Consider the following 12,096-nt stretch of genomic DNA (forward strand, 5'->3'; position numbering starts at 1 on the left):
GCACCCACATACATAACTCTACCACTTGCCTACACCCTGCACATTCCTTCCTGCCTGACCTTCCCACCAGCAAACCCTGCCCCACCCCCTCTCTGTTTCTCCCCTTGACACCAAGATCCAAATACCTTTCACCCCTGCACTCAACTGTACCCACCCACAGGTTCTCATTCTTCTAGTCTCAGCCTCCCTCCAAACTGGCTCCCAGGTAGATAAGATACACTGCCACACATCTACCACTTCATCAACCCTTCCTCCATTGCCCCTCTTCATGCTCGAGGCCAAACTCTCAGCTGTTTCCTTCTCCAACTTGTGCCAAATGACAATACTTAGGGTTTCAGGTTGGGACTAAGGAAGCCCCAGGGAGAGGAGAACAGGAAAGATGAGCTCCTGGCCCCCAGCCCAGGTTCTGACTGTGACAGTCTTCTGGTGTCCCGGGTCTTTGGCCCCTCCCCAAGGCTGCCGCAACCGGCTTTTCAGGAGACACTGCGTCCTGTCCCAGCTCGTGGCAATCAGCCCCCTCCCTCCCCGCCGCCCTTGCCCAAGGGCTGGGAGGCAGGAGGCCTGGGTTCTGTAATGAGAATAATATCCTTGCTCCAAAATCTGCAACCTTCCTCCAGGATCCTTTATGGTTCTGGGCATCAGGCACCCTTCCCTTCAGGGCCCCATGAGACTCAGGCTCAGTCCTGGGCTCTCTTCCTTTGGCCTTTTCTAATTCATTCACTCTTTCAATCTATAATTTATTCACTGAACCCCAGGCAATCAGGTAGAAGCCTGGGATATAGCGGTAACTAACAAAGACAAAGACATTTGTCTCTGGGAGCTTACCATCTGATAGGTGAGAAACTAAAAAATAATTTTGGATGATGACAAGTGATATGAAAAAAACAAAAGGATAAGCTTAGAGAGTATAACTGGGGGGCATTCAGGGAAGGTGTTTTTGAGAAGGTGACATCTCAACCAAGAACAGAATGAGGAGGAGCCAGTCATGTGGAAATCTGGATTCTGTATTCCAGGCAGAGAATGACAACTGCAAAGGCCATGAGGCAGGGAGGAGCTTGGCATGTTAGAAAAATGAGGAGACAGTGTGGCTGGAGCATAGTAAGTGTGTGTGTGTGTGTGTGTGTGTGTGTGTGTGTGTGTGTGTGTCAATAAGAATAACAAGAACAAGGTCTCATGACTTCCTCAACTCCTGAGTCTCCCTCTACCCTAACTGCCCTACCAATCCTTGCAAACTCTTGTTGCTGGGAAGCTGAATGCTCAGCTTCCTACTGAAGAATGAGGCCTGAGTCCCAAGAATGGAGGATCATTGAAGGAGGGGTTGGAAGAGAGGAGGTCTGGGTAGTGGGTGAGAAATGAAAGGAGGTGGTGGTTGGCAGGGCAGTCATCTGGGCTCTGGGGTGGAGGGTCCAAGCAGGGCAGGAAGCAAAGATGCCAGGGTTCTTCTCCATTCGTGATTCACCCTCTCTTCCTCCTCCTCCTCATTGCTCAACCCCAAATATCCCTGGGAAATACCTTCTTGACAGGGCACCAAGTCACTCCTCATAGGAGTGATTGAGTCATGAGGGGTGGAGGAGAGGGAGGGAGGTAGAGAATAAATAGCAGCCTTGTTTCCCTGGCTCCTCTCTGCATCTTCCCCATCTTACCAACAATATGTATCCTGCCACTTTGGTTAGCTCCAGCTTCCTCCTGCTGCTATTGGGGGCTCTGCCTGGATGGGCAGCCAGCAATGACCCCATTGAGAAGGTCATCGAAGGCATCAACCGAGGGCTGAGCAGTGCAGAAAGAGAGGTGGGCAAAGCCCTGGAAGGCATCAATAATGGAATCACTCAAGCTGGAAGGGAAGTGGAGAAAGTTTTTCATGGACTTAGCAATGTGGGGGGCCATGTCGGCAAGGATCTGGACAAGGGCATCCAGGGGCTCAACAACGGCTTGGACAGAGTGGCCCATGGGACCAACAGTGCCATCGGACAACCAGGAAAGGAAGCAGAGAAGTTTGTCCATGGGGTCAACCACGCTGCTGGACAGGTTGGGAAGGAGGCAAACAAAGTGCTCCAGGGGGTCCACCATGGGATCAACCAGGCGGGAAGTGAGGCAGGAAGACTGGGCCAGGCGACCCACCATGCCTTTGGGCAGACTGGGAATGAGGCAGGGAGGTTGGGCCAGGGGATCCACCATGCTGTTGGGCAGGCTGGGGATGGGGCAGGGAGGTTGGGCCAGGGGATCCACCATGCTGTTGGGCAGGCTGGGGATGGGGCAGGGAGGTTGGGCCAGGGGATCCACCATGCCGTTGGGCAGGCTGGGGATGGGGCAGGGAGGTTGGGCCAGGGGATCCACCATGCTGTTGGGCAGGCTGGGGATGGGGCAGGGAGGTTGGGCCAGGGGATCCACCATGCCGTTGGGCAGGCTGGGGATGGGGCAGGGAGGTTGGGCCAGGGGATCCACCATGCCGTTGGGCAGGCTGGGAATGGGGCAGGGAGGTTGGGCCAGGGGATCCACCATGCCTTTGGGCAGGCTGGGGATGGGGCAGGGAGGTTGGGCCAGGGGATCCACCATGCCGTTGGGCAGGCTGGGGATGGGGCAGGGAGGTTGGGCCAGGGGATCCACCATGCCTTTGGGCAGGCTGGGAACGGGGCAGGGAGGTTGGGCCAGGAGACCCACCATGCCGTTGGGCAGGCTGGGGACGGGGCAGGGAGGTTGGGCCAGGGGATCCACCATGCCTTTGGGCAGGCTGGGAATGGGGCAGGGAGGTTGGGCCAGGGGATCCACCATGCCTTTGGGCAAGCCGGGAATGGGGCAGGGCAATTGGGCCAAGCAATACACTATTCTGCTGGGCAGGCTGGAAATGAGGGAGACAAAGTGTTTGAAGGGGTCTATTATGGAGCTAGTAAGGCTGAGAAGGAGGTGGAGAAGTTTGGCCAGGATGTTCACTATGCTGCAGGGCAGGCTGGAAAGGAGGGAGACAAAGTGGTCCAAGGGGTAAGTCATGGAGTTAACCAGGCCGGGAAGGAGGTAAAACAGTTTGGCCAGGGTGTCCACCATGGAGTCACCGAGGCTTGGAAGGAGGCAGAGAAGTTAGGTCAGGGGGTCCACCAGGCTGTTGGGCAGTCTGGGAAGGATGGAGACAAAGTGGTCCAAGGGGTCCATCATGGAGTCAACCAGGCTGGGAAGGAGGTGGAGAAGTTTGGCCAGGATGTTCACTATGCTGCAGGGCAGGCTGGGAAGGAGGTGGGGCAGTTTGGCCAGGGTGTCCACCATGGGGCCAATGAAGCTTGGAAGGAGGCAGAGAAGTTAGGTCAGGGGGTCCGGCAGGCTGCTGGGCAGGCTGGGAAGGAGGGAGACAAAGTGGTCCAAGGGGTAACTCATGGAGTCAGCCAGGCTGGGAAGGAGGTGGAGAAGTTCGGCCAGGGTGTCCACCATGGGGTCAATGAGGCTTGGGAGGCGGCAGAGGAGTTAGGTGAGGGGATCCACCAAGCTGCTGGGCAGGTTGGGAAGGAGGGAGACAAAGTGGTCCAAGGGGTAACTCATGGAGTCAGCCAGGCTGGGAAGGAGGTGGAGAAGTTCGGCCAGGGTGTCCACCATGCGGTCAATGAGGCTTGGGAGGCGGCAGAGGAGTTAGGTGAGGGGATCCACCAGGCTGCTGGGCAGGCTGGGAAGGAGGAAGGCAAAGTAGTTAAGGGGGTCCATCATGGAGTCAGCCAGGCTGGGAAGGAGGTGGAGAAGTTTGGCCAGGATGTTCACCATGCCATTGAACAGGCCGGAAAGGAAGCAGACAAAGTGGTCCAAGGGGTCCACAATGGGGTCAACCAGGCCGGGAAGGAGGCAGAGAAATTTGGCCAAGAGGTCAACCACGCTGCTGGTCAGGCCGGAAAGGAAGTGGAGAAACTCGGTCAAGGTGTCCATCATGCTGCTGGCCAGGCCGGGAAGGAGGTGGAGAGGTTGGAGCAGAATGTTCATTATGGGCCCAACCAAGCCAGCAAGGAGGCCAACCAGCTGCTGAATGTAGGTGAACCAGGGTGGGGAAACTGGGGAGAAGGGGGTGGGGGAGGGAGAGGTTAAGCCCTTGGGACATTTAGAGCATAATTTGGTGAGAGAAGAGAAGCTTGAACAGCTATATTTCCGTGTCTCCCATTCTTCCTTCCCCATCTCCCTCACAAAGGAGCTAGTGGTCAGTTGGCCAGATGGATTAAGCCATATTATGTGCCAAGCCCTGTACTGGACAGTGTGGAAAGGACCTGGTCCCATAGAGAGAGAGCAGACGTTTGGGCTTAGGAATGGAGCCCCCTGGCTAGTTTAAGGAGTGGGAAACAGGAAGCCTTACCAGGGGAATGGAAAACAGGGACTGAGTTCTATTGCAGCCCAAACAGTGTGAGTGTTGAAAACCTAGAACCTAAGAGTGAGCAGGAGAAACTACTTTTGGAGTTTCTGTTTAATCTTCACAACAACCCTCAGAAGTGGTCAACATGAGAATGCTGACTCCCTGATTCTCAGATAAGAAAAGTGAGGTGCAGAGAGGGGACAGGGATTGGCTGAGTTCATGTGGCTAGACTCTGGCTCTGGCAAATTGCAGGTCAAGCTTCTTTCTCTTCCTCCACACTGCCAGGTCAGGGGAGGCTTCCCAGAGTTGCCAATTCCTGTTTCTAAGTGGCAAGGTTCAGATATTAGAGGCCAGAATAGATGAGTAGTGACTTTCACAACAGAACAGGTTCCAAGAGAGCCTGGGGTATGGGAGAAACTTACTCGTGGGTGCTCCCTTCCCCATTCACACATCTTCACCAGGAATCTTGGGGATCAGCAGCATACCACACTAGCTTGAGGTTTGACCCAGACCTCAAAACCCAAGGCTGTTGGGATCCAGCGCTGGGGGGTGGGGTAAGGGGTGGGCTGAAGAGGAAAGGACAATATAGAGTGTTTGGGGCAGAAAGGCCTCTGAGTCAGACTGCAGGGTTGACTCAGTAGAGGCCAGGAAAGGGAGGCTGTTATGGGATTGGAGGCTGGCAACAGTGGCTGGAGTTGGGGGGCTGGGGGTCAGCACCGGGGAGGCCTTGATGAGTGTCTGGTGTTAGGGTTGAGGGCAGGGATCAACCTGAGTTAGGATTCAGGCAGGATTTGAGGACAGGGCTGAGGTTAAACCAGGGTCCTCCTGTTTGCGTGGGTTCCCCAGGGTCCCATTCCAGTCAGTCTCCTTCTCGATGGCTGAGAGCCTTTCATTAACTAAAATAAAAGGGAGTCAGGGCAAGACTAGTCAGTTGGAGGCAGACATCCTTCCTGGCTTTTCTTCCCAGCTCTCACAGAATCCCCTCAGCATCATGGGCCTCAGGTTTTCCTTCTGGATGGGGGATGTGCAGGAAGGGGTATGTCTATCTCTGCCTCTCCCAGACCTGGTCACACTAGAGGGGAGCAGGAATTTGGGAGACCCTCAAGGACTGGGGGGATTATAAGGCTGGCCTGGGCTTTGTCCACAGGGCAGTCATCAAGGCAGTTCCGCCAGTCAGCATGGAGGGGCCGGAACCACAATTCCGACATCTGGAGTAAGTCTCTCGAGCCCAGCATGGATGTGGTGGGGACGTGGGGGCCGCTGGGATCCCCCTGGGATGGTGATGGGATGGATTCTGGTGACTGACCCTCTTGTCCTTGAATTCCAGGCCTCTGTCAACAAGCCCTTCATCAACTTTCCAGCTCTGTGGAGGGTGAGTGTCCCGTGGTTATCCTTCCTGCTGTCGTGGGAGATGCTCTTATACCCACCTTCCCATTGTCAGTTCACGGACAACTTCACCATGGGCAGACCTGGCCTTTGCAGACACCATCCCACCTGTTCCTTGGCTCTCATCTTCCCTTTCTCTACCTGCTCTTTTCCCTTCACAATATGCTTTTGTCTTTGGGTGCTTTCCTTTCCTGAAGCAGGCACAAGCTGGGTTTCTCCAGGGGCCCATGTAAATTTGGGAGCCAATGAGGGGAGAAGGGGCATTCCATGCCTGTCTTCTGTCCTAGTCATCCCTCCTCTGATTCCCAGGTTCTGGCTGGCTTCTCTCCCTTCTCCAAGCTACCACTGATACCTCGGCTGTCCTTCCCTGCTGTGTTGCACCCATCTACAGGGGTGCTGGGAACCTGTGGCTCTGCCCTTTCCTGGGTTGAGAGGGGCCTTCCCCTACCAGCCTAGAGGCTCCTGTGGATCCTGATCCTTATTCTTGGCTCTCTTTTTTGCATTTAGTACATCAGCTATCTGGGACTGGGGCAAAGGGGCCAGAGTGTTTAACAGCCCCAGAGAATGGCACCTGGAACCCAAAGGCACACTCTTATTTAAACTTGAGCTCTGGTGGTGGGAGGGGTTCTCTGAGGCAGAACAGACAAGGCTCCTTGATTCTTACAGAGGCCCCACCTGTCTACCTGGGAGGGTTGACCCCTATTCTTCTTAGCTCTGGTTGCCCTCCTCCCTTAGATATTCCCTAGAACACAAGGTGTCCTGTCTTCTCACTTCTCTTAGAAGGTGTGTGTGTGTGTGTGTGTGTGTGTGTATGTCTTGGCCCCTCATGGCTGTGTACCCTGCATTCACCTCCTCTCTCCTTCTCTCTCCCAGAGTGTCACCAACATCATCCCCTAAACTGATGCGTTGGCCTTGCTGAGCAAACTGATGTTCCTGCTGTCAGCTGAAATGACCTGGGGGTGGGGAATAGTTTTTGGATTCCTTTAAGGGGACTGGACTGAGGATTGTGAATAAATGTGACACACTGTGTTCCCTCATCGCGGTTCACTGTGCTCCCTAAGGTGGAATGTTTTTCTTTGGGGGTGGGCCTGGGTGTCTTTTCTCTCCTCACTATGCTGCTGAAGAGCTGGGCATCTTAGGCACAGAGTGATCTCATTGAGGAGGGCAGTCAAGGAGAGGCGTTAACAGGGACAAGCCACATGTTACCAGTGTGCAGAGTTTGTGCCTGGCACTGGAGCACTGGGCAGGGGAGCCACTCAGGCTGGAGGTGAGGCCAGAAGCACCAGAGAGAGAGTGGTGGTAGCCAAGGTAGAGCCCAAGGGGGTATGGTGCCAAAGGAACAGTAATAGTGATTTGTATTTATGGTGCAATTGAGGCCTGCAAGCCTCCCAGATGGGTACTGTTTACAAGCACCTAGTTAGATGGGCAGTGCAGTTACTTTCCCCATTTTATAGAAAAGCAAATGGAGGCTTGTACAAGTTAAGAGACATGATCAGGTCACAGTCAGTAAGTGGAGGGAGAGAAACAACCTAAGAGCTACCAAAGATATTCTGAACACATGGAGGCTGGTTCCCACTGGCATTCATTGGTAGAGAGGGGAATCTGTGGAGAAGAACATGGGGTGGTCTGCTTAGGGGCCAGGGCCCCCGTGGAAGGCAGGCTGACCACAAGCAAGGAGGACCTCATTACCAATGCCAGGAGGGAGATCCAGAAGGCCCACTTTTCTGGACCTGTGACCCAGAGGACGCTTACTAGGTTCCAGGTATTGCTGAGGGGACTGTTCATATTCTAACTGTTCAAGCCTCAATAGCCCATTGGCTGAAGTCCTGTTATTAGAGCCATGCCATGGACAAGGAACCAGGCTCAGCGAGGCAAGGGCCTTGCCTGAGTCTCCCCAGGAGAAAGCAGCAGATCTGGATCTGATTCCCTGTCACTAGGACCTGGACGGTCTTCTCTAGGACACTTCCCAAGCACCCCCTCCAGGGGGCCACAACTTCCTTATCTACTAATATGATGGGGTGTCTACAGTGGAGAATGACAAACATTGCTTCTAGCTCCAAAATTCCATCAATCCATGGGACCAAAAATGAGAGACTAGATATTCTTGTCACTGGGGAAGACAGGCATATAAACCGAATATAAAAACAAGTACAAAGCAATGCATCAATAAGAACAAAATCACACACTGGGGGAGGGGGCACAGCTGCATTTCCACATTAAAAGTGATGTCCTCAACACCTTATATTCACCGCCTTTTTCCTTATTTCTATGATACCATCATTTTATTGTATATGTTCCTTTTCTTCCATATTTTATTTTGAAAAATTTCAAATATACCACAAAGGTGAAAGATTTTTTACAGTGAATAACCGTATACCCATCATGCAGATCCTAACATTAGCATTTTATTACACTTGCTTTATCACACACCTGCCCACCTAGCCATGCCTTGAAAAATTTTCAATGCATTTCAAAGTAAACTGCAGATGTCTATTACCTGCATTTTTCTAAAAAAAGAGCGTTCATTCATTGTCAGACATTTGTTGAGAGCTTACTCTGCGCGGGATCTCATTTTACACACAAGGGAGAAGGCCCTACTTAAAGGAATCCTGTAGCGAATACTTTTGAAAAGGAAATATTTGATGGAATAACTTTTTTTAATAAAGTAAATGTTTCCACTTTTAAATTTTTAAGTTTTTTTTTTTTTTTTTTTTTGCTACATTTGGATGTGGGTCCTGAAAGTGCCAGAGATATGGGACCACTGATATGTCCTGGGAGCGCCTAGAAAAATCTTGAGTTGGCTTGAAAGGGTGACTGAGGCATGGCTCTCTCCTGCCCCCAGGTCAGCGGTGCTGGCTCCTTTGCTGGGAACTCTCTCCATGCCCCTCAGCCCCCGGGTAGTGCCTCCTCACCCGCCAGGTCTCAGTCAAGTCAGGGAGCTCCGGACCTAGACACCAGCCCGCCCTTGCTGGTGTCTCTTCAGGGTCCCTGATCTTTTTCTTCGCAGTGCTTATGATAATTTGTAACTGTACATTTACTTATTTAAGTCATTTGTCCTTTAGACCAAGAGGATCAAAGAAGAGTGGAGGCCAGGCACGGATGTTTGGCAGTTAGCAGAGGGGAGGCCACTGGGTCCAGGAGACTTAGGAAAGGCCGTGGAGGGAGGGTGGGTAAGAAACAGGCCGCACTGCGGCCACTGGCCAACCAGGCTGGGAAGTAACAAAGAGAGGAGCGGCCAGTTTCTGCCGGCCAAGAAGAGAAAGGAGAGTGTGGGTGGGGGCTTCACAGCCACCTTTTATTGGGTACTTCCTCAGCGCACTGAGCATTTACAACCATGATTCATTTCATCCTCACGAGCATCCTGTGGGGCAGGAACCGTGATGACCCCCTCTTGGGGCGTGAAGTTGCAGCTCCCAGAAGGGGGTGCGTGGCCCGAGGCGTGTGCTAATCTATGACCACAACCACGGCAGGGGTCACTGCTGGGGAGGTGGGGCTACTCCGTGACCCTCAGGGAGGGGCAGTGGGCTGCTTTAGAGAAGTCTTTTAAAAATAAGTTGATGCATTCGGCCCTTTCAGGAAAAAATGTGTGTGTGACTGAAAATTAAACTGCCAAAGAAAGCACCCCAACATCATCTTCACATCCTATACTACCAAGAACATGTATTCAGTGTCCTGTGTGCCAGGTACTATTATAAGCTCTTTCCATGTATCCCTTCACATTAATGCCTCTTTACAGATGAGGTGGGTTAAGGTCATGCCTGGTAAGTGGTAGGGCTGGGATGTAACCCTGCCGATGTGAGTCTGAAGCCTCATCTCACCACTAAACTTGGGGCAGCCTCCATCCTGTCCCTCCTGGACCATTGCAGCAACCGCCCCACTGCTCTCCCTATTGTTCCAGAGAGGAGTCCTTTTAACACCTGAATCAGAGCACAGCTGGATTCAGTCCAGAGCCCTCCGCTGGCTCCTCATTCAGAATAAAAAACCACATTCCTCACAATACTCCCCAACCCCACCCATGCCCCACAACCTGGGCCTGTTAACCTCCTTTGATTTCAACTTCTCCCATTCCCCATCCTGCTCCAGCTATCTTGGTCGTCAACCAACCCAAGCATGCTCCTGCCGCAGGGCCTTTGCACTGTCGCTCTCCCTCATGACTCACTCTCCCTTTCTTCAGATTGCAATTCACATCAACAAACAGCTCTTTTTGACCACCCTATTTAAAACACCTCTTTGTCTTTCCTATTTCCTCACCATGATGCATTTTGCTTCATGGTGCCTCTCACTACCTGATATGTTTATTGTTTAATTTCCCCCGGAGTGAATGTAAGCTCCATGAGGAGAGTGATTCTGATAATATTGTTTGTTGTTGTATCCCCAGTGCCTAGAATAGGTTTGGCACAGAGTAGATACTCAATAAATATTTGTTGAATGAATGAAGCAGTGAATTCCAGAGAAATGCTGCAGCAGAGGAGCCTGTACATGAGGTGGGCATGCCAGATTTGTGAATGCTGTTATGTACAAGAAAAAGGGAGACATGGTGATAGATGATACAGGGGAAAAAGTGCAGGACCAGGGGTCAGGCGATTCTGTCCAAATTCTGACAGCTTCATTTTGCCATGCTCTTATTACATATGATCTTGTGCATGATCTCTAACAGCTCTGCGCCTCAGTGACCTTCTATAAACTGGGAATAATATCTACCTCTTTAAGTTGTAGTGAGGATTAAATGAGATCATGTATGTGAAGCACCCAATTTTCTACTTGGTTCACAGCAGCTATTTAAGCAACATGCCTTAAGTCTGATTTGAGATGGTTCCTCAAATCACCAGAGATGTCTACGAGTAGTTGTTTCCAGAAGATAGAATGTAGAATACTGTTCGCCTGGGAGAAGTCAGGTGACCTGTGGGCATAGCTTTGAATAATGATGAATTATGAAGTAAGAAACTTCCTGTCTCCTCAATTTACTTTCAAGCTTTCTGAGGATGTTAAAGAGGAAGACCCAGTTTCTGCTCTGGTGTGTGTTGAACTTGCAGATCTCCTGTTTAACTGAGAGCTTGCCGCAGCAGGATCTGGGATGGTGCCATTGTTTGCTTCTCACTGTGCCTTTTTGGATACCTTCTAGTTATGGACAAGTGATCCTGGCTTTCCATGCGTGGTAGTGATAGAAAGTCTTCTCTTAAATATATTTAAGAAAGTAATCTGGGTCGAAGACAAATGTTAGTAACAGAGAAGGGGGAGGGCAGGGAGTTTCTAGTGAGGGAAGTTTGGGAACCCCCTACCCCATAAACATAAAACACTGGACTCTGTGTTCCTGACTTGGGGAAACAGCAAGGTCCTGGGGCTGGGGTCTCCACCACCAATCCTGGAGGGCTCATATTTACTCTTGTCATCCCACCCTCCTCACATGTGGCCCCAGGACAAAACCAAAAACCACTCTACCGGAGGAGAGCTAGGGACCTTTGAAAGGCTGGGAGAGGTAAGGGACATGAAAATGACAGAAAAAGGCTTGGGAGCTGGTGCTTAGGAATGTGGTAGGCCTGGGCCTGGCCTGTGACTCTACCATGTCTTCTCTGTGTCCTGCCTGAGCTCCAATTTCTTTGTCTCTAAATGGAGAAATAATAGGACCTATCTCCTGGGGCTGCATGAGCCTTAAAATGCTTAGCCCAGCACTGGGCACAAAGAAAGCCCTTGGTAAACTGGAGCTGCAATTATTATTATCATTATTACTACTAGCACTGTCATTATTACGATCATTAAAAAGTCAGAGATGGAATAACAGGGAGGCAGGCACTGAGGAGGACAGACAGGGATTGTGTTTACATGGTTAGAAATGTTGGGATGTCACAGGTTGGGGTGAGGAATTGGGGGTGGAGAGAGAGGGAGGGAGAGACTGAGAGACATTGAGAAAGGCAGATGGAAACTGGCCCCTCCTAACTGGGTGACGACTCCCAGTGAACCGAGACAGTGCCAAGTGTGAGGACCTGGTGCTCCTGGGAAAAGAGAAGCAACCACACTTGCTGAGCCGGGATGGGATCTGAGGAGGATGCTTGAGTTTTACATCCTGGACTGGGACTGGGGGAGAGGGAGATGGGGCTGATCGCTGGCTCTTGTTCTTTTGCTGATCCCTCATCCCATGCCAGTGTTGCCCAGGCCTCTGAGGGGAGGCTGAGGGTGGGTGCGGTGAGCTGCTGCCATGGGGAGGCTGTGATCTCATGCACGTGCCCCCTCCAGGGCCGGGTAAACAGGATGTAGGCCTGGGTCAGTGGCTCCCTCCCTTGGTCCTCCCTCCCACTCGCTCCCCTGGGCTGCCGGTCTGCCCAGCTGCCCTGCTCACGTGCAACTCTCCCAGCCAAGAGCAGCTTGCACGCTAAGCTGAAAACCTCTGATAACTGCTT

General features: G+C 52.0%; 1 protein-coding gene across 1 annotated transcript; it reads left to right on the forward strand.

Moving 5' to 3' along the window:
- The first annotated feature begins 1,600 nt into the window (after positions 1 to 1,600).
- Positions 1,601 to 6,738, forward strand: SBSN (suprabasin). The gene is made up of 4 exons (XM_077132116.1): positions 1,601 to 3,999; positions 5,463 to 5,528; positions 5,643 to 5,687; positions 6,575 to 6,738. Exons 1-4 carry the CDS (start codon positions 1,651 to 1,653, stop codon positions 6,596 to 6,598), a joined length of 2,484 nt encoding a protein of 827 aa, XP_076988231.1. The 5' UTR covers positions 1,601 to 1,650; the 3' UTR covers positions 6,599 to 6,738.
- The last annotated feature ends 5,358 nt before the right edge of the window (positions 6,739 to 12,096 follow it).

Source organism: Tamandua tetradactyla, chromosome 16 (genome assembly GCF_023851605.1).
Source record: "Tamandua tetradactyla isolate mTamTet1 chromosome 16, mTamTet1.pri, whole genome shotgun sequence".
Lineage (NCBI taxonomy): Eukaryota > Metazoa > Chordata > Mammalia > Pilosa > Myrmecophagidae > Tamandua > Tamandua tetradactyla.

Excerpts from the sequence above, each read along its gene's own strand:
- SBSN (XM_077132116.1), top strand. The coding sequence starts at position 1,651 with ATGTATCCTGCCACTTTGGTTAGCTCCAGCTTCCTCCTGCTGCTATTG. Across the intron at positions 5,529-5,642 it reads CCACAATTCCGACATCTGGA|GCCTCTGTCAACAAGCCCTT; the intron begins GTAAGTCTCTCG and ends CTTGAATTCCAG. Across the intron at positions 5,688-6,574 it reads ACTTTCCAGCTCTGTGGAGG|AGTGTCACCAACATCATCCC; the intron begins GTGAGTGTCCCG and ends TCTCTCTCCCAG.